Raw genomic sequence first — 21,785 nt, 5'->3', positions numbered from 1 at the left:
TCTTTGCCTTCAAAATCGTCCATCGGTGGCGGAATGCCTGCATATTGTCCGGGGTCGATGACTTTTACCATGCCTCGCCCTGGAGGGTAAAGAGCTTCCCAATTTTTGTACCAGCGCATCCATTCGGCTTCCGTCCATGGGAGTTTCCAAATTCCGTATTCTGACGTGGTGTTGTAGAATTCCTGGGTTTGAGTGCGGACTATGGTTCATCAATCGGGTTGTCAGTGATGCGAAGCATTTGGTAGTGAGAAAGGTCGTGTTTTTTTCCTCTTACACTCTGGAACGGGGGAATTGGCTCGGTTGCTGCATGAGCGATCCGGTGCTCCCGTCAGTTCGCCAAAGCAGCAGGACCCTTTCCACAAAAAGACAGATTGGAGAATGATGAGAAAGACAAGCAACACAATAATAACCTCGAGTCGGCCGGTCTGACTTGAGAATTTGCACGACCTGGGCTTGGGTGCGGGAGCTGGAGCTGGAGCATCTTGGGGTGACAAAAGCAACGGCATCTCCGATGAACTTCGGCTATGAGCCGGCATTCCATCCCTGAGGTCGTCTTTCATTTGCGTTGATGGCCTCGGCGTCGCTGAAGAGAGAGTTCGGTAATGTTCATAACGAGGAAAATGAAATGGCTTGACACTCGACGTAGGAAAATGAGGGACATTGCAACGAATTTCCTGTGGTTGTTCTATCAGTATTATTCATTTATCCGCAAGTTGCATAGTTACGAGATACGATCAAGCATATGCAGGTTAATTTATTTGGTTTTCTGATGCGCCATGTTACAACGGCGATGGGGACACTGCGGAGTTCCGTGTCGGTCGGGTCGTTCCCTACTGGAAACACGGACTCTTGAACTTTCCGATCGGTCTGCTCCAGATGGAGATGCAGAAACGGTTGCGCCTCTCACTTTTGTGTAGCTGGGACGAATCTGTCATCCTGTCATTTTGTAAAACTGTTCTTCATCCCTTCCTACATCCAGCAGCCTCTCTTGATCATTTTTGTGTGTGCAGCTTGCGATATATTCGAAACGATGGAAAAGCACAAAGATTGTGATTACGCCCCACTCACGTCAGATGCTGGATCTCTCGAGGAAAATGCAGGCTTGCTCGACGGCCGTTTGCCTATAGAGTCACAATCGACTTTTCGCCAATTGGCGGAAGGTTTTCAGCGCCGAGGAATGCTTGTGTTGACGCTTTTGTCTTTTCTGTTGGTTGGAGTTGCGGCCTTCTTTGTTGGGCGAGCTTCCATGAGTTTGGAGGACTGTGGAAAGCGCCTTTCTCCATGGTGTAAGTGTAATTTCTCCTGATTTGTGTGCTTCAACTGCATATGATGAGAACCAGGGCAATGTTTGCTAAACAGCCCGGTAGCACCTGGCTTAGAAGCCGTCAACTACTACCGGACCATGTTTCCCTCCGACTTCAGAGCGCCGTCTCCCTACCGTGGGCCTCCAAGCCAAGAGCTAGACGACGCTTGGGATCTGATTTCCGACCAGGACTTATACTTGATGCGAATGGACCGAGAAGACCTTCGTCGGATCAACAAGTCTGAAGTTATGGACACAGCCTGGGGCTACAGTTACGACCAGGATCCAAACGGTGTCAAATACATATTCGAGGTTTTCCATCAACTTCACTGTTTGGTAAGAAATACAATCCTATTCATTCTGATCTGAACTCTAGATTGACATCACACGATAAACATAGAACATCTTTCGAAAGTACACTTGGCCTGATCATTACGAACTCGCCCCTCCTGGTCACGAGGATGATGCTGCATGGAGACATGTTTACTACCGGGAGCACATAGGTAAGCCTTGATAAACCACAACTTGCGTTTCGGTCTTCCTCAGAAGCTCACGCCGGGTTAGATCACTGCATAGAATCTTTCAGGTTGTCCATCATGTGCAGGGCGGATGTGACGCCCTTGACGGGCAACATCAGGCCTGGCAATGATCATGTTATTCCGGATCCGAACGACCCAAGCACACTCCCGGAGCCTGACTTCATGACGCAGCATACGTGTCGGGACTTTGAGAAGATTCGTCAGTTCGCCTCGGAAAGGAGAGTTCCAAGATTTGATCAACCACCCGGCAGCACTTAGTCTCATTGGTTGATCATGCGGGGGTGTGATCTACATGTAGATATCGTAGCTCTTATCGTGCACAACTCCTCGTCTCTCGTGAAAGGCGCAACTATCCACGTCAAACATTTGCGCCTCATATCGATGATTCTCGCTTTGCTTACTGAATGCTTGGCTTTGTAAGGTGTAATCCCGCAGGAGCTACCCGCAAAAGAGGACTGATAATTGTGGAACTGAGATGCTGCCAAGTTGCAAGTCTTGTGCTTAAATAACGGGTCTGAGAGCCAATTAAGGATAGACTGAACGGTTTTATGCAGTTTTTAACCCCCGTAAAACCGAAAGCGAACTTAACTAACTTTATTTTCTTAGACTGCTTCCCCTCTTGTGTTTCCGGACTCATCCGTCTTTCACTTCCTGCCGTAATGGCAGATGTTTTGCTGCTGGCGGAATTCATCCTCCGACCTAGGATACCTGTGAATCGCCCGACTCCATCACTCTTTGGACAGCACTCTCACAAGATAAGTGATTCGCAATGGGTGGCAAGCAGTAACCCATTCAGAATGCAATAGTGACTGAAACTCCTGCCACGAAATACAAACTCGACTCACCCAACGTATGCCTTGCCTACCTCCTCGCTTATTTACGCTGTTTCAAGAAATACTGGCGTCGCGTAAATCAATCAAGCTTGTATCAACACACTCCTGTTACCAAGCACGTTAGAATTATAAAGACTGGCGGTGGCGGGGCAGATTGGATAGGTAAAGGCTATCAATTCTCGTCTAAGCTGGCTAACATTTACCACCTTCTTGCCGGCGAGTACTTCCGAGTGCTTTATCACTGACGCATAATCAACTGTGTTCCTCACGCGTCTCAGTCGGTCTCGACCTTCTTCGCCGAGTCGGCCTCGTTTGCGTCGCCATCCAGCGCCTGGTAAGTATATCCCAGAAGCCGTTTAGCCTCGTTCTTGGTTGCGGTCTCTTTCTCAGTGTCTTCGCCATCAAGAGCCTGGTAGGTGTACCCTAAAAGACGCTTAACGTTCTCTTTGGTTGCTGCATCCGCCTGAGACTCTTCTCCATCAAGGGCCTGGTAAGTGTACCCCAGAAGCCGCTTAGCCTTTTCACTGGTTGCTTCATCGGTCTGGGTATCTTCCCCATCCAGAGCTTGGTAGGTGTATCCTAGAAGCCGCTTAATCTTGTCGTTGGCCGCGGCATCTTTCTCAGTAGCGTCGCCATCTAGGGCTTGATAGGTGTATCCCAGAAGCCTCTTGGTCTTTGCAGCTTCTGCAACTTCCAAGTCACTCTGCTGAACTATCACCGTCACATGGTCAGCGGCAGGTGATCCTCGGAGATTGCCTCGTGACAACTAGGAGTAAAAGAACTCACCCGGAATTGCGAGGACTGGAAGGGCCAGCAACAGACCAAGGCAAAGGGCTTTAGGGCTAAGGGGTGTCATTTTGGACAAGAAGACAAGAACAAAACTTCAAATGACTGGAATGGTGGATGGTTGTGGAGACTTAGGTGAAACAAAACAGAAGAAATGAGAGAGCCTTTTAAGTCAACAGGTAGCTTCACAAACGAGCATCGCGGGACTTTTTGGCAATTCCGATCAAAGTCACATTCAAGAAGCCATACATCATAGATTCACGATCAAACCATGGTGACTGATGCCAATGGCAACTCCAACTCTTTGCAGATAGCTAGTGTCAATCTCCGCAGCGTCGGTCTCGGTTTCGGAGGTCACGGGCATTGTTTATGACCGGTAAATCAGTCAAATTGACAACTCAACGTGGTATTAGCAACTCAAGAGGAAGGTATGATAGACGCAGAGATGCGGACTTTCTTGGCATAGTTGACCGAAGTATCCGTACAGACAAGGATTATTGCATAAGGCATACGGCATCGAAATCACGTCTCGCTCGGATAGAAGGATGAGCACCAAATAGCCTAGCTCGCAAGTTCGATCCGATGCCCTTTTCTCTGTGTCTTTTGGATCACGAATGAGAGCCATTACCATTCCCTGATTATCTTTTTCCCACATCAGCATCAATGGTGTTGTTGAAGTTAACACACATTCGTGATCGATTGCAGATCGCTGGACCGTGGTATCACCCGGTGCCACAACAGGTGCAAGAAGGCGACAATGAAGAGGCCAGATTACTTCAGTCCATGAGGTCAGATTCCAAAGATGAACTTGATTCACGTTGTGCGGTGCGTCTAGTGCTGTGAATATCTGGCTGACTGAGTGTAGACGAAACACCCGGTGGAGCTTGCGCGGCACGCTGCTTGAGAAGGTCTACGTCAAGTCTCTATTGACGCTGATCATCCTGTCTCTTTTCATCGCGCTGAGTTGTTGGATGGGATTCGAGTTTTTGGGGCATTCCGAAACTCGTTGTCTAACGCCATCCGTCCGCCGAGAGTGGAGGACTCTCAGCGCTGCCGACAAGAAATCTTACATCTTGGCGGTGAAGTGTCTTATGGACCTGCCATCCATCTTTGACAGCCAAACATCGCATTTTGACGACTTCACATACGCCCACATTACGGCAGGTGGTTCATCGCACTACGCAGCCGCCTTCTTACCGTGGCATAGAATGTTCGTGCATACCTACGAGCAAACGTTGCGCCAGAAGTGCCAATATGGAGGTGCTCAACCTTACTGGAATTGGGTGTTGGACTCAAGAGACCTAAGCCAGTCTCCTGTATGGGATTCTGAACTCGGCTTTGGACTGGATGGTGGCTCTGAGGGAGATCACTGCGTTGAAAAGGGACCATTTGCAGGTAGAAGATATGCCTGGAGACACCTTCCTGAAAAGGGAATTGCGGAAATGGAGCCGCACTGCCTATCTCGGTGGTTCAGAGATCGCCATTCTTTGGAAGATGCCGAGGACGAGGTTTTATTTCTCAAGATCTATGATCGTATCTCGCCTGAGTATGTGAATGAGACCTTGAACGCAGCTGATTACAGCTCTTTCTTCAAAAAGTTTGAGGCTGGCGCCCACAACGCTATCCCAATGTTCATCAGGGGCGAATGGCTCAACTTCACAGCGACCAATGGTACGTCTGTTTCTTGTAATCAATGGCTCATTGCGAAAGTCCTCGACAATCGTCGTTGTTATCTAACATGATGTTAATAGACCCGGTATTCTTTTTGCACCATGCACAGGTTGACCGACTATGGTGGTTGTGGCAGGACCACGACCCCAAGGGCCGCTTAAAAGAGTATTTCGGACCTTCGGAAAACTTTCTTGGGGAGCATCATCAGAATATGGAGTCTCATTCCAAAGATGTCCTTCCAATGGGTGGTCTCGTCAGCGATGGAAAAGTCGAAGACTACCTGAGCACGTCAGGTGGCCATCTGTGTTACACGTATGATTAGCATAGGACGAACGCCAGCTTGTGTGTATGTGTATCTTGAGAGAGTACCTCAGAACAGAAAGACTACGTTTCTACCGCGAGGCCAGGGCATTCAGGCGGTGTAATAGTGAGGTTCTATGAAAATGGCGCTTGATAAACTTTGGCTTCCTTGCTTGTATTAGATTCAGACCGGTTTACAAAGCGTCCGTCAGTAAGCATCTTCAAGTTCTCCCAATGGTCCACACAGGCAGATAGGCCTAGCAATAATCACAATCCACATGAGTTTTGCTATCCGGGCGGGTAGTATGCATGAACATTACTAAACGTTTTTAACGAAAAGTCAACTGTTAAACTCAATATAGCAATACTCCATATTAATTGGTCCATGTACACGTGCACTATTCCGTCGGGTGTTGAAGAAACCAACGTTAATTCCCAGCCAGGTTATGGCATTGCCAATGTTGTTCACTGCTCAAACAATGTTGAAAATATTCAAATACCGGTAAATTCTCTGACGGATTCCATATAAAACTTCCTCGATTCTGTCTAGGAGTCTTTGGTACCAGTCATGGATGTCGTACCCAGATGGCAGGATGCTCTTCGCATTCTTGACAGCCCGGTCGATTTCCTTCGTCAACGTGTCGATCGTTTTCATAGCCTTAATGATGTCGTGTATCATCTTCCGGACTGCTCGAAGCACTCGCGTGATGTCCGGCGTCTCGGGGATACGTAAAATGACTGATGGGAAATAGCTCCGAGCAAGGTGCGCGCCGGAAGCACCAAGACAAGCTGCGATGACAACGACTAGGAAAGAATCGTAGAAAGCCTGGCGGAAGTGTTCTCGAATATTCTGGCGCTCAGGAGTCGTTGTTCTGCAGTAGAAGTAAACCTCGGAAATGACCCAGAGCCCCGATTCCAAAATTGGCAGGGCTAGCACCTGCCCAAGAAGTTGGCTGCGCGGACTATATTCTCGGCCGAAATTCATCGAAAGAACAAAGGCCATGTAGCACACAGCTATCGGAATGACGTAGTCGAGATACTGTCCAGAATGAACTCTGGAGTTGGCCACGTTCAAGTTCTCGACATTATACCTTTCTCTGGGAACATCGACCTGAACAGAACGTCTTGAACCCCTCCCTGTGTTGGTGTTAGATGGATTGAGACGGATTCGTGACTCAAATCTGTCCGGCAATTCCACCGCTTTCACTTTCAAGCGCATTCTTTTCTCGATATCCTGTCGCACACTTGCGAATGAAACAATGTAACCGACACCGAGTGAACGTGCGACGACGATGCCAAGAAGTTGTCTATGAGTGTGGTCGACAACCCAAGAACCAGAGTCACCTGCCTTGAGATCTGAGATTCCATGTTAGCTTCGCATGAATCTAAATATGACGATATATAGGTTTCCATACCTTGTTGATCGAATTCAAGTGTCCAAACCTCACGTTCGGTCCCGTCGGGCGAAATCATCTGAGAAGAGTTTGGGCACATCCAACAACTCCTGAAGTCGCCCATTCCCGATATGACCCAGACCTTCCTGGGTAGATTATTCTTGAATAGGCCACTTAGCTCATTGCAGAAGTCTTCTATATAGGGATTTTCCCAGGATGGTCCCATATGGCTCCTCTCAGGTATTTTGTTGGGGAGAAGATACTCAAGGTCCACGGGGACCAGCTGCCAATCTTCTCCGGCTCGCATTCGTTCCTCGTTGACTTGAAACATGACGTAGTCTCCATCTATGGTCATGTCATGACTCGAATCTCGACCGACTTCCTCTCGTTCGTCACCATCGTCGTCCAAAACGTGGGGATCACCCGCTTGTGTGTCTGAATCATCTACCTCGTCGTCAGAGTTACTGAGCAGCGCCTCGTCTAGGTCGTTCCAATCGCGCTCGAAAGCCTCGTCGTCAAACACTAGTACCGTGCCACTGTGCTTCTCAGTCATCCTCTTGTTGTCATTCTCAAGCATCTGGTCGCTGTCCTCAGGCATGTGGCTGGTGGTAAGGGCGAAGAATTGGTCCTCTATCTTCAAAAGACCTCCAACTGTCGACGTCCGGGGACCCAAATTCGAGCTTCTGATGACGATCAATCTACCACACAGAGTTGTGTCTCTGATCTCCTTAAGGGCGCATGTCGCCACTGCCGCTGGGAATATAGCCCCTGTCTCCGGAGCATAGCAGAGTTTGAAAGGGACATAATGCTTGTTCTCTGGCCGCATCCAGAACGTATGGAACTGTCGTCTACTTTTCTTCGTTCGCAGCCCGACTATGAGGATGCGGACTTCTCCGTGTACATCCAAACCCTCCAAGGCTTTTGCCCTAGATTGTATGTGGGCCAATTTCACCGTGATATGGGGTAATTTGCCCGTACGACTGGTCAGAATGTCGTGTTGATATTTTCGGATCAGCTTTGTGAAGGTGTCTCGAGATTGCTTTTCTTCATCGCTGAAGAAACAGTCCAGATTCACGTCCACTAAATCGGGCGTCCAGAGAATGTCTACTAGCGGCTGCCTGCCAGCTCGCGGAGCCTCGACATTGATAACTCTTTGTCTTGTTCGATTTGTCTCAAGTGGACCAAGCCCACTGTGAACAAGATGTCAGCTCGCTACCCCAGGGACTCTCGTTGATAAATCATACCTGGAATGTCCTTGGTCTGGGAGACTGTTGCTAGGTTCAGAGACCTGTTCCAAGGCTGCGACTGCAAGATTGGTGTCGGTATTGCTGCTGCTTTCATTTACCATCTGTGGGACATCAGCTTGCTCCTCATGTCTGCGAGTATTGTCGGAGGCCGCAGACGTCGCCACATCCCCTCCCAAGCCACCGCTTTGCGGAGGAGTGTCGCCCGGGGCCTCTCCGTCAGGCAGTTCATTGCCATTTGGGACATGCTCATGACCAGAGGCCACCTTTTTCACGACTATGATTATGAAACAAATAATAACCAAATTCATGACGCTGATAATGAAGTGTAACATATGAGCAACGAGAAGAAGCTCTTGAGCTTCGAGCATTGGCGACCAAGTCTTCGTCTTGTCGTTCATCAGGGCCCACACCAAATCCGATGGGTTGCTACTTACCTTATTATCATTCAGATGGCTCAAATTCCTTATTCCTATTAGGAGAATTTCGTAGGATAAAAGGGGCTATGTCGTGAAACGTCTCATAGACGAATGACGAAATTTGCACCTAGACTGTGGTGATGTTGGGCGCTGATTGGCAAAAAGATCATGGGTATGCTATGTAAGGGAGGTTCAGCTGCCAAGTCTTCGGACTGGGTGGCACATGCTGACGCGTCAGACCAGTTCCAATTGAAGTGCGTTGGAATGATTCTTCGCCTGCAAATGTAGCCAGCCCCCCATCACTGAGGGGAGCCTTGCGGGCGTGGTGGCTGGGAAAAGCCTTACGGTGTCGGGCTGCCGTTTCAAAGTTCAAGCTCTTTTGCCCCTGCCTTATTGACGGAAGAAATTGTCCATTGCTCACTTATTATGCATTTTACATCTTCGTTTTTCCAACGCTCGGTGATGGGACAGAGTAACATCTCGTGCGACAATCAGCTCCACGTAAACGGTGATCAAGACATCAACGATGTCATCATGGACGAAAAGTTTTCAACACTCTGGTCAGAGGAAGAGCGAGTAGCCTTCAATATACTAAAGGCCCAGCCGACTTCTCGAAGAGAGGAAGTAATCCATCAGCATCATGACATAACAACATTGGAGGCTCTTGATTCGGCTGTATACAAGAAGCTCAGGATAGGATGTGAACTCCCCGAAGAGGTCGAAAGCTGCATTCCATTCCAATGGCGCAACCAAGAAACGCTTGCGGAGTTTGTCGAGCGCGTTTACAAGCCGTCGCCCGAGTCCGGTTCTGTTAAACCTATCGACATCAACAACGTCCGAGCCAAGGTATTGAGGAAGCGTGCAAGCATCAAGATTCGGTCTACCAATATCCTGTCGGACCATCTGTACCTTCACATCGGAAAAAGGTTCAAAATATTGTATCTATTTTCAGATCGGGGCTTTCTTGAGGACAGTCTCAGCGGCCTCTCTGTCTCGAACCAGACCCCTACTCATTCCCCAACTGAAGCCTTGAGTCGGTAAGTTTGCATACGAGCGTAAGCAATAATCAACTGACACAATTAGCGGCTACCTACCACCACTACTCATCATGGAGACATTGGCAACCTTGAACTTGCTGTTTCCGTCAGTGAACGATCCCAGGTCTCACAGGTGTTCGAAACGCTGGGTTCATCGCCATGCGCCAGAAGAACACAGAAAGAGCCTCCTCAAACCTTCCCGGCAATGGTCTACACTGGGATACGATGACCCTCCGAAACGAATCCGTGAGCTATATCAGCGGTACCCGTACTGGGCCCCGCAGCTCTCTCAGCTGTTAGAGGAGGTCAGAGACCCGACGCCTGTGAACTGGTGGGGTACACATGTCAAACGCAACCTATCTGAGGCAAACATGTACAAATGTGCCGTCGCTGCTCTCATGGTAGCCGCCATATCTGGAACATTAGCAACGGCACTTGCGGCTGTCCAGGTCTGGATCTCTTATTGCGACTGGGAGAAGGATGGAAAGCCCCGGTGCTGAATGGGGAAAAGCCTAGTTTATCAATACAGAGGGAAACGGCATGACAAACACACAAGGAACGGAAGTTAAGCACATTAATAACATTCAATTCATCATAGACACAACCCAAAAGCCGGCCCATCTGTAACATGTAACCATCTATCTACATTTCCAACACTAAAACCAAAGCAACATTAAAAAGCAAGTCTTCTTTTCGCAGGTTCGCTGTGCTGTGCTGTGCTGCGCTATGGTGCTGCATCATCAAAAAAAAGACAACAGAAAGGTCTCCCTCGAAAACGTGTTTGCCGGGACGTCTGTTCCTCGTAAAAGCCATCCTTCATATCTCTTACAGTAGTTATTGATCTCTTTTCTGTTCATTCACATGTACCACTTGCCCTTCGTCATTCTCGTTGTTGCCCATGAGAGTATGAAATCAGAGCTCATCGTGCTCCGCCGTCTCAGACTCCTGTTCTTGCTCAACATCCTGTTCGGCCTCCTCAGAAGCAGGCTCTTCCTCAACAACCGCCTCGTCAACAAGCTCGTCCGGAGGGGCGACAGTCTCGGCAGCCTGCTCCTCTTCGGTCTCGGTAGCCTGAGCAGACATCTCATCCTCGACGACAGTCTCCTCGGCAGCAACGCCCTCAACAGGCTCCTCTTCCTCCTCCTCAACCTGAGCCTCATCTCCCTCCTCGCTCTCAGCCTCGGGCGCAACACTGGCCGTAGGCTCCGTCTTGACAACCTCCGTCTCAGTAACAAACGCCTTGATGGTCTCGGTGACGGTCTCCATGATGCGGACAACCTCCCTGGTGGTGATGGTCTGGTGAACGGCGACGTGCGACTGGTTTTCAGACTCGTCAAGCGGGGAAGGAGTAGGCTCAGGCGAGGGCGTCGGCTCCTCAGCACCCTTCTCGACCTCCAGCTCAGACTCCTCAACATCCTCAATCACAGAAGGAGAGGGCTCGTCAAAGGACGCAGAAGAGGTCTCAGAAGCCTCCTCCTCGACAGTCGTAGTGGGCTCAGAAACGGGCATATCCTGGCTTGGCTCAGCGGCCTCGGCCTCGTCGTCAGCCTCAGTAACAGCTTGGCTGGGCTCGACGACGATCTCAATAGGCGTCTCGGCAGAGACGATCGACTCAGTAACAGACTCAACAACAGACTGGACCGTCTCCATGATAGCCGGCTCGACAGCAGCCTTCGACCCCTCATCCATACGGACCTCGGGCCTAATCTGCTCCACAAACTTTCCATCCCACTCCTTGACCTCCCGCGGCGCCGGCTTGACCACCATGAACAGCATCAACAATCCCATAACCACAATGGCGAGGTTCTTCTTGTCCTGCATGAACACGCGCGCAGCCTCAAGGAGCAGCTCGCCGAAGCCGGCGTTCTGGAACGTACGTGGCTGGCCCTGTTGCTGGTCGAAGCCGTGGCTCGACGGCGGCGGCGGTGACTGCTGGTGGTGGTGTTCCTGCTCTTGGTGGTAGTGCTCGTGGGGCTGTTCCCGTGTTTGCTGAGGCGGCGGCGTCTGGGTGAAGTCCTTCTGGGTGTACTCCTCAGCTTGCGGCTCCGGCTCTGGAACGGGCTCGTGCTCTGGTTCAGCAGAGGGAGGAGCGCTGTCTCCGTAGATCTCACGCATGCGAGCCTCGTCACGAAGACGGCGCTCCTCGCTCTCATGGTGGCGGTGCATCGGCTCAGGAGAAGGCGACCGGTGCTCTTCCATGGCTGGGGCAGGCGACGACGCAGGGATATGCGACTCATCCTCATAGTTGGGCTCGATCATGTTGGACTCCCCAATGATGGAGGGCTCCTGGGGCGGCTCCTCCAACGCGGGCATGCTGCGGTCGAGGTGGTGGTCATCCATGTCGTGCTCAAACGCGGACATGTCGTCGTGGTCATTTTCCGTCGACTCGATAATTGTGGGGTTCTCGTGCTTGACCATCTGCTGCGACTGGGCGATAACCAGACGCTCCAGCTCGTCGAGGACGCCAGACGTCACGATGGGCTCGATCTCGACATCGACGCGCTCCATCTCCTTCCAGCAGGCAGCCCAGGCGCCGGTCCTCATAAGGCCGTTGCTGGCGTACACCTTGATGCGAAAGATCTTGCCGGGGCCGAGGGACTCGTAGCGGATATCATGGCGGCAGGTAGGGCACCAGTGGGTCTTGGCCAGGGCGTTCCGCCTCCGGATCTCCTCATCGTACTCCTCTTCGTCGCTGTCGATCTCCTCGGTCATGGTTGACTCGTTGGAAGGGCCGATGTAGTGGCCGCACTCGAGGACACGTGCCCTGCGGCGCAGAGGGAGGTCGAGGGCTTCCAGCAGTCTCTCCTCGAGGATTTCATAGTCATCTTGGGGATGGGACAGCAGGATACCGCGCTCGCAGACGGTCTCCGCGACACGGTCATGGAGGTGGTGCCAGGCCTCACGTAGGTTCTTGGCTTCTGCCGTAAGGTTGTCGGAAGGTGTGTTTTCGAGGATCTCTGCCCATTGCCAGCGGAGCGGGAGGAGAGTCACATGCAGCAAGACAAGGGGAGCAGGCTCCTTCTTCACCTTGAGGCGTGTCGGCGTAGTGCGGCCCTTGGGAGAATATTGGGCGGACACCGTCGGGCTTCCAAGCCGAGAAATAGTCGGCAGCTGGCCGCGCTTCGCCGAGCGGGGTGATCCGACGATGGAGGGGGCTGGTGAGGAGTACTGCATGGCCTTCACATCAGAAGGCGTGCGGAAAGGCATCCTCTGAGAGCCGCGGATGGTGGGCACGAACTCCTCGCGGTCGTAGTGCGAAATGTCAGACATGGAGATGTCGGACATGGCCGAAGACCGCTTCGACGAGCGCCACTCCATGTCCTTGTGGTGGTGATCCATGTGGCCACCGTCGAACGAACCCATCGAGCTGCGGGCGCTGCGATCACTGAATACATCAGAGTCACCACCGTGCTGGGAGGAGCTGTCGCCGCCGTCCTCGACGTGCATGGGCGCAGGCCGGACGTCGCTGTCGCGTCGGCTGTGTCTTCCCCGGCGGCTCTGGCGGGATTCACGGCGGCTTTCACGGGGGCTATCGTGATAGCTGGCTTGAGACCGGGAAGCCCAAGAATCACGGTGGGTGACGTCTGACCTTCTGTCGTGTGATTCGCCGCGGGTGGTGTCAGATCTTGTGTCGTAGTGGATCTCGGTGCCGTTATTTGTCGAGCCCATGGAATCGCGGGGAGAGTGTGACCGGTTGCGAATGGTCTCCATGGTCTGGGCCTCAAGTCTTTCGAGGACCTCCTTAGCGGCGGCTTGAATAAGTGCTTCAGTCTGGCCAGAAGCTCGGCGCATAGACGACGAAGAGCGGCTTGCTTCGCGAACCGCAGCAGGCTCCGTGTTATCGTCCTCGACCTCTTCGACAACGACAGCGGGGGTTGGTTCAGCCGCCGCAGCCGCCAATTCCTCCTCCACTTCCTTTGCCAGTTCGTCAGACGTGATTTCAGGCTCAGGGGTAGCCGCCTCGTCAGCTTCAGCCGCTGCTACCGGCTCGGCTTCGGGTTCTTCTTGAGCGGGCTTCTCCTCCTCGGCTTGAGGCTCAGGCGAGGGATCAGACTCCTCCGGTTGGGCCTCCTCCGACGCCGCTAGCTCCGCGGCAACTTCTTCCGCGAGATCTTTCTCCGATTTGGCGTCTGGTTGCTCGGGCTCGTCTTGCGCAGTGGCCTTGACGCTCTCCTCAGCCTCAGGCTTGTCTTCTTCTGTTGTCGTATCGTCGCTGGAAGCAGGAGTATCCTCAGCAGCAGGCGCTGCTTCCGTCTCTGCCTCGACGGTCTCTGTCTTGGGCTCCTCGACAGGAGCTTCTGGAGGCGTCTCCGTAGCAGCCTCAGCAGGCGCCTCCTCCTTCTCTTCAGTCTCCTTCGTAGCCTCAGGAGCTGGTGTATCCTTCACCTCGGTATCTTCCGTCTTGACCTCGTCAACCTTCTTCTCCTCCTCGACGTTGGTGGGGACCTCGTCGTCGGCGGCCATCGGATCTTCGCTCAAGTAAGACGAATCAACATGGATCTCAAACTCCAAATCTTCGGGTTTTGGCCCGGGTCGTGGCATCTAACTGCTATGCTAGATGCTGCACGACACACGAGGAGCGAGAAATGCGGAAAGATTAAAAGCGGATTTTATGCGTTCCCCCAAGGGTTGCCGGGAAGAACGCAGTCGTGGGGGGTGCGTGTCTCTTGTTTTGTGCGAGTGTGAAGAGCGGTCAAGAGTCTTGTCTGTTTATGTCGGCTCGGGACGGGCAGCGTGGGGTCGAGGGAGCAACCGGTGTCCTGTCTCGCTAATTGGAGAGGATCTTCAGGGTTTTGTCCGTAAATCGTTCGTAGCCAACGCTGAGAATATCACAAAATGCCAGAGAAGAGAAACAGAACAAGGAGCTTGCCTGTCTCTGGGCAATGGTATGCGTATGTGGAGGTAGTGTATATGCGAGTGAGTGATATGAGTCTGGTGCGTGGTGTGTGTGGTGTGTGTGTCCTTTGTTGACTTAATCCTTCGGGGGTTGCATATATGTGCTGCGCTGTCCCGCGGTGGTTGGTCAAGCTCTTCTCTTGCCTCTGCCAGGTGGGCTAACTGCACAGGAAACGGTCGGATTGGAGTTCCTGCAGCATTGGCAGCTGCGGGAGTGGCTGGTCGGAGCTCTTTTGTTTACACGGCGTTGCCCGGGTGAAGCGGCCGGTGGGGCCCCAAGCGTCCCCGCCCAACCAAGCACGTCTGTTTCTGGTTGGCGCCCAATTGGGCAACTTCTGGGGTAACGAAAAAAGTCCACGACGACTTGCAGGCATGCAGACGACCCCAGTCTTTCTTTTGGGTTTTCTATTCACAAAAAGTATGATTGAGATGTTCTTTGAATAGAATGCTTTCTCAAGTCTTCCTCGTGAAAACAGTTTCCTGGTATTCTCAGGGTCTTGACACTTGATCTTAACCCTCGACGATGCCTCGCGCTGGCGTCGTTTGACGTCATCCCGGGCTCCCGCCGTCTGCTCGCCCGGACGCTGTCTCCAGGGGGTCAAATGTCGGTGACCGCTCCTCGTCCGATAAGGAATATGGAGGGGCCCTTCAACGTCCATGCTGCATAAGCCGTTGCCGGGCCGCTTTGACGGCGAAATCAATCGCGGACCCCTCATATCCGCAGACCATTCGATAGTGTCGCGCTCTTCGGAATTCGTTGATGAATTGGCCCTATCTAGTCTAGGCTTTCATGGCTCTGCCCCAAGAACCATCACGTCACTGCAATACGAACACATCGTGAGAGGTCCAAACTCCCGGTCTATGATTGCAAGCTACAAAGCGACTATTATACAACCCTCTGGCGGGGCCTCAGCCCATCTTTTCGTGTATCATGCTCTATGCTTTCTATGATAGGCAATTGGTGTCTGTTTTGAAAAGATTTCCCATTTCCCACCCAAAGGAGTTCTTGTTGACGGATAAAACAAGAGGTTTTGCGGGCCAATCCGATGTTGCGCGCTTCGGATCGGCCCCCAGGGAGTCTATTGCGCGAGTTTTTGATGTTGTGTGCTGGTGGTGTGTTCGGGCCGAGGATATCATGTTGCATCGTCTTTCCCGCCATTACCGTGGCCCTGGACAAAAGAAAAAACCCAAACTTTTCCCAGGGGTCATGGGGAGGAGGAAACAATCATTAGTCCTCATCCAGAAAACCAGCGCCCTTCTTTCTCTCTTTCTCTACTCTTCCCCAACACACAAACCCCCGTCTTTCCCCACGTTATCGAGCTCAGCCAATTTATTTGGCAGCAGAGATCTCGACACCGCCGGTGGCGCCGAGGGCCTTCTTCAGGTCACCGTAGATACCGAACTGGAAAGCAGTGAGGGTACCGACCATGAAGAGACGGGCACCGATACCGGCGTAGGAGCCGCGGATACCGAGCTCCTTTCCAATCTTGATGAGACGGGAGGTGGTGCCCTCACCGGGCTCACCCTTGGTCTTGTTGATCTTGGAGAGCATGGTGTCGGCGGGCTGGGAGACGATGGCGGCGGCGAAACCGGCAATCAGACCAGAGCCAAGGTTGACAAAGGTCTGGGCACCGTCGGACATGTCCTTCTTGGGGTACGCGCTGTAGATGGCCTCGGCAACCTTCTCGTAGACGACGAACTTGGACATAGTGTAAGGGATCCTGCGGGGTTCACATGTCAGCTCTTCTGTCGCCTACACTATTTATAGCATAATCGGAGCTTGCCTCTGGCTGCTCGGACACGGGAAGGAAGAACTTACTGCTTGAACAGGATGGGGCCGAATCCGGCGTAGAAGGCACCGACACCCTCGTTGGAGAGCATCTTGCTGAAGCCGGAGACGAGACCGGAAGCATAGGTGGGCTCAGAGACGAGACGGATACGGGTGGCCTCGAGGGGGCAGAGGGCGATATCAGCGAAGAACTCGGCGGCGGCGGAGGAAGCCAGGTAGACACCGGTGCGGTAGTTAGAGGCATTCTCGTAGCCGATGAGGTTGATGGACTGCTGCTTGAAGAACTCGTATCCACCGAACTTCAGAGCACCCTGGAGGAAGTAACCAGCGAAGGTCGGGCCGACACCGGTAAGCAGGGCGCCGGCACCCTCCTGCTGGATGACCTGGCGGAAGCCACCGATCAGACCGCGGTTGTAGGTGGCGGGGTCAAGCTGGATTCTGGTCTTGACGCTGTTCGAGATGTCAGCCTCTGCGTGCCAATTGGCATAGAGCCGTGGTTGCCCATGTCCGTATCCATTGCGCGGTGTCGGCGGAGCTCCCTCGGCAATTGCGTGCGAATTTTTCGTGCGTCGGATTGCCTTGTGAAACCTCGCAGACCGCCGGACGGGATTCGATGTAGCGGGCTGGGAAGAAGGATTGAACCTACACATCGACGGGGGTGAGGGCACCGTGGGTGACGGAGCAGCAGACAGCGCCGGCAAGGGCGAATCTGGAGTAGAGGGCAACGCCGGAAAGCTGGCCGGGGGCGTTGGCCTTGGCCTTCTCGACGACAGCGTCAACCTTAGCGGAAGCCATTGTGAATGTGTGGTGAGGAATTGGACCAAAGAGAAATGGACAAAAGGATTGAGTGGGGAGAAGAGATCACGAAGTGCCGCGCAACGGGATCGTGAGGTGGTGTTTTTTTTTTTGGAGGGGTGGGAGAGAGAAGAACTTTTGTATTGTCGTCTGGGAGGAACGGGGAAATTTTTGTGAGGCCTTTTTTTAGAGGTAGCGGCGCCACGGCTGGAACAACCGCCCGCCAAACTGGGAACTTGTCCTTTGGAGCGGAAAAGATTGGCTCGGGATTACTCGGGTACCCGCGATTGCGATTGCGCAAAGGCCAGCGGCGCACGAGCCATCCTCTGGTTGGCTGCTCTGTGCTGTCTTCCCCCAAGGCTGTCTCTGCTAAGAAAATCCAATACAGGGGGGAGCTCTGGGCGTTCGGCCTCTCGGAAAAATCTCTGCGTGGCTGGTCATTGGTCGGCCAAGGTTCAGCCGCGCGGGCTTTCCGCGCAGTCCAGTTAAGGTCCAAGTTTTTTACACACAAAACCTCTATCAACGGGACCCACTGTCCACTTAGCGGGCTCCATTCGCCCATGTGTTTGTCCTTCAGTGTCGTCACCGCGACATGGGATGGGCACTTCAAGAGTCTAAAAGACAATTCACTTTTTGATAATTACCCAATCTCCAACATACGCCAAGTTGAGCTCAATCATTTATCCGCTCATCGCTGGCCATTCGCTGCAAAATTGTAGGACTTGACTTGCAATATCTTACGTCCCTGAAACAAACCTGCCGTCTTTCGCAACAGAGGCCAACTCGGCAATTGCGTCAGGCCTGCCCTCCATCATGACTCAAAATCGCCATCGGGTGTTCTCTGTAGGCAAGGAACCTTGACAGTCAACATCGCGAACGGACGAAATTGATCCGGCTCCGAAACGGACTTCATTCGAGTTTCCATGAAGGCGTTCTGAGTGCCGAATGAAATGGAAGCCTTATTTTGGTCACCCCTCATTGAATACATGGGGCTACTCAACTCACTGCGACATATGCTCTGCAGGAGTCGAGATATCTGGTTTGTTACTAGCGATATCCCGATTGCGACGAAAACTCTGGGTCGTCAGCGGCTCTCGTCAATAAAACGATAGTACCGACAGATTGGTATAATCATATCTGAGTGAGTGTTAGCGAGCGACGGTGGGCGCATGTGTCTGTGTTCATCTTTCCGAAATCTCGCCTCTTGTGAGCAAATGAATGATGATCCCGGTGCTCCTGTATTCAACCTTCACGCTTGATTCTTTACCCTGTCTCCGGACCCGGTTCTTACTGTTCATAATCCCAGATGTAGCCAACCTGGGGAAATCGTGATAACATCGAATTCGCGGCTTCAGGCATAGGCGGGCTGTCGAATCAGGCTGTATCTAGATGGTAGAGATTGCATAAAACCAACGGAGTCATCTGATTGGGGCAGGACAAGCCCACATATCAGCATTCAATAAGCGCTAAGATGCCAGAAAATGCATTTTTACTTGAACAAGCCAATGAGAGCATGCAGTCGAAGATCACACATGACTACTGGCCGCTTTAAATGGGTGGCAGTGCGGAGGCCCTCGGCGCGTTCTTTTCTCTACCTACTGCCTGCACCCAAGATCCCATTGGAAAACACCAGAAAGACTCCTTTGCTACGTAGTACCCACTGCTCCTCAGATGGCTCCAGACAAGCACAAACAACCGCTTCGAACAGGAGGCGAGCTTAGCCCCTCGTCTCCGTCGAAGGACTTGGTACTTAGCTCTGATAGACCGACAAGGCTAGAAAACGCCTTGCAGGCCTTTCACGATGTCCTTACCGATGATGAGCGGAAAAGGCTACGGGCAGAGATGGATGTTTCCTGCGATGCGGGCCAGGTGATTGCGTTTACCGCTGGGCTCGACGTTGTGGACCCCAATCGCCGAGGAAGGAGCATCGCCACCAGGTTGCATTCGATTCTAGAAACAGTACAGCGGTTCTCTGAGGTTGTGGGCATCTACGTTTCATCACACCCAGAGATCGCTGCTCTGGTTTGGGGATCCGTGAGGCTTGCATTCACAGTTTGTTCATCCCTCCAGGACAAATTTTGGGAGAGTTGACTAACCTTGCAGGTTCTCGCAAATTTCACTTCTTTCTTCCAAACGTTCTCGGAGCTTCTGAATGGTTTTGATACACTGCTTCCTCAATTCAAGGAGTACCAGGTCTTGTTCCCTGACTCTCTGCCTCTGAGAAACTCGGTTTACAATTTCCATGCCGCACTCGTTTCTTGCTGTACCCAAGTCATATCATCAACCCGACGCACATGTGAATAACGAAAAACCTACTGCCTGAGTACAGCGCTTGCTAAAATTTTATTACAGGGTCACAGCAAGCGTGGGCTTCATTTTCAAGCTCTTTTGAGTCAGAGATTCGTCCGCGAGTTGCCGAAATCCGTGAGAAGGCAGAACTTGTAAAAAGTCAAGCAGCCCTTGCCAAAGCTCAAGATGATAAGAAACGTAAGCTCAGCTTGTCCCCTTGTGTCTGAACTTGCAATTCGCATGACTGATAAACCTAACGTAGAGCGGAAGTGGAACTCGCTATTGTTAAGGCTGTCCTCGTATGACTATAGCTCTGCATTCAATCATGCGCGGGGTAAAATGCATCGAGGGACAGCAGAGTGGATTTTCAGTACGGCCGAATTTCAAGAGTGGCGCGAAAGCGCAGGCTCTAGTGTTCTCAATGTTTCAGGGAAAAGTTGGTCGCCCTGAAGTAATCCTCCATCTGCTTGCGTAATTGCTAAATTAATTATTCTTAGTCGGTTCTGGGAAAACAATCCTGGCGTAAGCAACCTGATGTCTTACAATATGTTCAGGATCTGACTTAAGCAAATGAAGGGCCAATGCTGCCAGCCATCTTTTGCAAACCTTGCCGCAGACTTGCTCAGTTTCGTATCTATTCGTCCGATTCGACGACGAAAAAAGCCGAGTAGCTGATGCAATCCTGCGATCACTTATATTCCAGGCGCTCACTGGCCATAAGGTGGAGAACAGCTTAATAGCGCTGCTAGAGGAGTCAGCATCCCACGGCTTCGAACGAGGCTCTTTGTTGTCACTGCTTGGTCATTTCGTCTCGCTAATCGAAAAGACATTTTTGATTGTCGATGGTCTTGACCAATGTGCTTCACAAGAACAGCATTGTTTGCTTCAAGCCTTCTCTCAGCTCACGCAAGCATGCACCGGTCATGGAGGCGTCAAAATTCTAATCTCAGCCCGAGATAGTATTGCAAATGAAGTAGATCGAGTATTGGCACCGACAAAACGTCTTAGAATAGGTCTTGTCGATACCAATGCCGATCTAGCAAGATATGCTAAGGAGATACTGGCAGAAAAAAGAGAGACAGGGAAACTGGTGATTGGGGACGATACAATCATGAATCAAATTGAGGACAAACTCCGGACTGGCGGCGAGGGCATGTGAGTTTGTAACCTTTCAAGATAATTCACCAGGACGCCCTGTTAATTCGTCGCAGGTTCTTGTGGGTTTTTCTTACAATCGAGGACATATGCTCTTGTCCCACCGATCATGACATTCGTCAGACCCTGAAGATTCTCCCAAGGAAGTTGTCAGACACTTTTAATCGAGCTCTTCGACGCATTCTCTCATCTCAGTCCCCGACCATAGCCGATCTTGTTCAGAGGACCTTCAGATGGGTGACTACCGTCCGGCGCCCATTGACCAGATGGGAGCTGGGGGAAGCCTTGGGCGTGAAGGTTCTCCAGAAGTTTTCTATCAAAGATCAGATCATCAATGGGACAGAGAGACTACCGGGTTGGTGCGAGAATCTGGTTCAAATTGAACCAGAAGATGAAACAATTCGTTTCTTCCACCACTCCATCAAGACTCACTTGCTGGGCATGGAACCTGACTCAACAGAACTCGGTGCATTCCATATCGACCTTAAGTCATGGGATCATGAAGTTGGCGAAATTTGCTTGACTTATCTCAATTTTAGCGATTTTCAGGCAGCGTTAATTGAGCCCTCCCCGGATACCAACAGTCTTCAAATAAGACAGATCGCCACCTTCAATGCAGGCCGCGGTATCCCACCCGCAGTCAGAAATCAAGCAACCCTACATGCCATAAATCACACCGGCCAACGGTCTGCTGCCCGATTCCTGCGACGATTTTTGAAACCAAAACCAAAGACCTCTGGAGAACGCTTCAATCTTCCGAAAAAGACCCCCAAGGCTGGGGATGACCTGGACTTTTCGAAATTCTTTTCTGCCTATCCTTTTCTTCTCTACGCCAGCACCTTCTGGTTACACCACACTTTCCATTTTCTTCAATCTACGACGAAAACATGGAACTTGTGGAAAGATCAGGTGGAATCGGCGATTTTAGAAGATGGCAAGTTTTGGGTCAACTTCGGACAGCAACCACCAGGTTTTGAGAAATTTGATTCGGAAAGCTGGCTGGCAGATGAGATCAACCTGCATGCTGAAACATCAATGATCAGTGTATCTGACAGGAGCAAATCCAATGCCGAGCATATTTCGCTTCACAGGGCAATTATCTTCGCTGATTTCATTGCGCATAGGACACTACTAAGCTCATGTCCTGACAACCATTCACAGCCGCGGTCTCAGCCTGAGCCCCCACATCCTAGCGTCACTTCTTCAAACTAGAAGAGTCTTTCAGTTACCCTTTGAACGCGAAGGATATACCCAAGATGAGAATTCACATGATGGTGTCATCAGTCTCATCCTTGAATTCATTGCTTGGGGAGGCCACATGTGGCCAAAGATGCC

The 21,785-nt window shown here is 51.7% G+C and overlaps 8 protein-coding genes across 8 annotated transcripts; 4 read left to right on the top strand and 4 right to left on the bottom strand.

The window, feature by feature from the left end:
• Positions 1 to 1,281: 1,281 nt before the first annotated feature.
• cctO-0 (Cyclochlorotine biosynthesis protein O) lies at positions 1,282 to 2,100 on the top strand (the record flags this gene model as incomplete). The annotated part of the gene is made up of 4 exons (XM_066152151.1): positions 1,282 to 1,286; positions 1,360 to 1,639; positions 1,704 to 1,806; positions 1,868 to 2,100. The coding sequence occupies 4 exons, from the start codon at positions 1,282 to 1,284 to the stop codon at positions 2,098 to 2,100; spliced, it is 621 nt and encodes a 206-aa protein (XP_066008564.1).
• An 849-nt stretch (positions 2,101 to 2,949) lies between these two features.
• CGGC5_v009278 (uncharacterized protein) lies at positions 2,950 to 3,531 on the bottom strand (the record flags this gene model as incomplete). Its single annotated transcript, XM_032034755.1, has 2 exons — positions 2,950 to 3,386; positions 3,462 to 3,531. 2 exons carry the CDS (start codon positions 3,529 to 3,531, stop codon positions 2,950 to 2,952), a joined length of 507 nt encoding a protein of 168 aa, XP_031886209.1.
• Positions 3,532 to 4,124: 593 nt separating this feature from the next.
• ustQ-11 (Tyrosinase ustQ) lies at positions 4,125 to 5,454 on the top strand (the record flags this gene model as incomplete). The annotated part of the gene is made up of 3 exons (XM_032034753.1): positions 4,125 to 4,249; positions 4,327 to 5,132; positions 5,213 to 5,454. The coding sequence occupies 3 exons, from the start codon at positions 4,125 to 4,127 to the stop codon at positions 5,452 to 5,454; spliced, it is 1,173 nt and encodes a 390-aa protein (XP_031885894.1).
• Positions 5,455 to 5,904: 450 nt separating this feature from the next.
• CGGC5_v009276 (uncharacterized protein) lies at positions 5,905 to 7,424 on the bottom strand (the record flags this gene model as incomplete). Its single annotated transcript, XM_066152150.1, has 3 exons — positions 5,905 to 6,569; positions 6,678 to 6,788; positions 6,848 to 7,424. 3 exons carry the CDS (start codon positions 7,422 to 7,424, stop codon positions 5,905 to 5,907), a joined length of 1,353 nt encoding a protein of 450 aa, XP_066008385.1.
• Positions 7,425 to 9,023: 1,599 nt separating this feature from the next.
• Positions 9,024 to 10,026, top strand: CGGC5_v009275 (uncharacterized protein; the record flags this gene model as incomplete). Its single annotated transcript, XM_032034751.1, has 2 exons — positions 9,024 to 9,526; positions 9,573 to 10,026. The coding sequence occupies 2 exons, from the start codon at positions 9,024 to 9,026 to the stop codon at positions 10,024 to 10,026; spliced, it is 957 nt and encodes a 318-aa protein (XP_031886155.1).
• Positions 10,027 to 10,438: 412 nt separating this feature from the next.
• CGGC5_v009274 (uncharacterized protein) lies at positions 10,439 to 13,990 on the bottom strand (the record flags this gene model as incomplete). The annotated part of the gene is made up of 1 exon (XM_032034750.2): positions 10,439 to 13,990. One exon carries the CDS (start codon positions 13,988 to 13,990, stop codon positions 10,439 to 10,441), a length of 3,552 nt encoding a protein of 1,183 aa, XP_031886156.2.
• A 1,762-nt stretch (positions 13,991 to 15,752) lies between these two features.
• MIR1-2 (Mitochondrial phosphate carrier protein) lies at positions 15,753 to 17,006 on the bottom strand (the record flags this gene model as incomplete). Its single annotated transcript, XM_032034749.1, has 3 exons — positions 15,753 to 16,143; positions 16,242 to 16,661; positions 16,858 to 17,006. 3 exons carry the CDS (start codon positions 17,004 to 17,006, stop codon positions 15,753 to 15,755), a joined length of 960 nt encoding a protein of 319 aa, XP_031886157.1.
• A 1,842-nt stretch (positions 17,007 to 18,848) lies between these two features.
• CGGC5_v009272 (Vegetative incompatibility protein HET-E-1) lies at positions 18,849 to 20,580 on the top strand (the record flags this gene model as incomplete). The annotated part of the gene is made up of 8 exons (XM_032034748.1): positions 18,849 to 19,058; positions 19,110 to 19,302; positions 19,359 to 19,493; positions 19,558 to 19,731; positions 19,793 to 19,817; positions 19,872 to 20,450; positions 20,507 to 20,512; positions 20,574 to 20,580. 8 exons carry the CDS (start codon positions 18,849 to 18,851, stop codon positions 20,578 to 20,580), a joined length of 1,329 nt encoding a protein of 442 aa, XP_031886150.1.
• Between the last annotated feature and the right edge of the window lie 1,205 nt (positions 20,581 to 21,785).

This window comes from Colletotrichum fructicola (genome assembly GCF_000319635.2).
Source record: "Colletotrichum fructicola Nara gc5 chromosome Unknown KSG_Nara_v1_contig05, whole genome shotgun sequence".
Taxonomy (NCBI): domain Eukaryota; kingdom Fungi; phylum Ascomycota; class Sordariomycetes; order Glomerellales; family Glomerellaceae; genus Colletotrichum; species Colletotrichum fructicola.
Note: the sequence above shows the minus strand (reverse complement) of the source record. Positions and strands in the feature narration are given on the sequence as shown.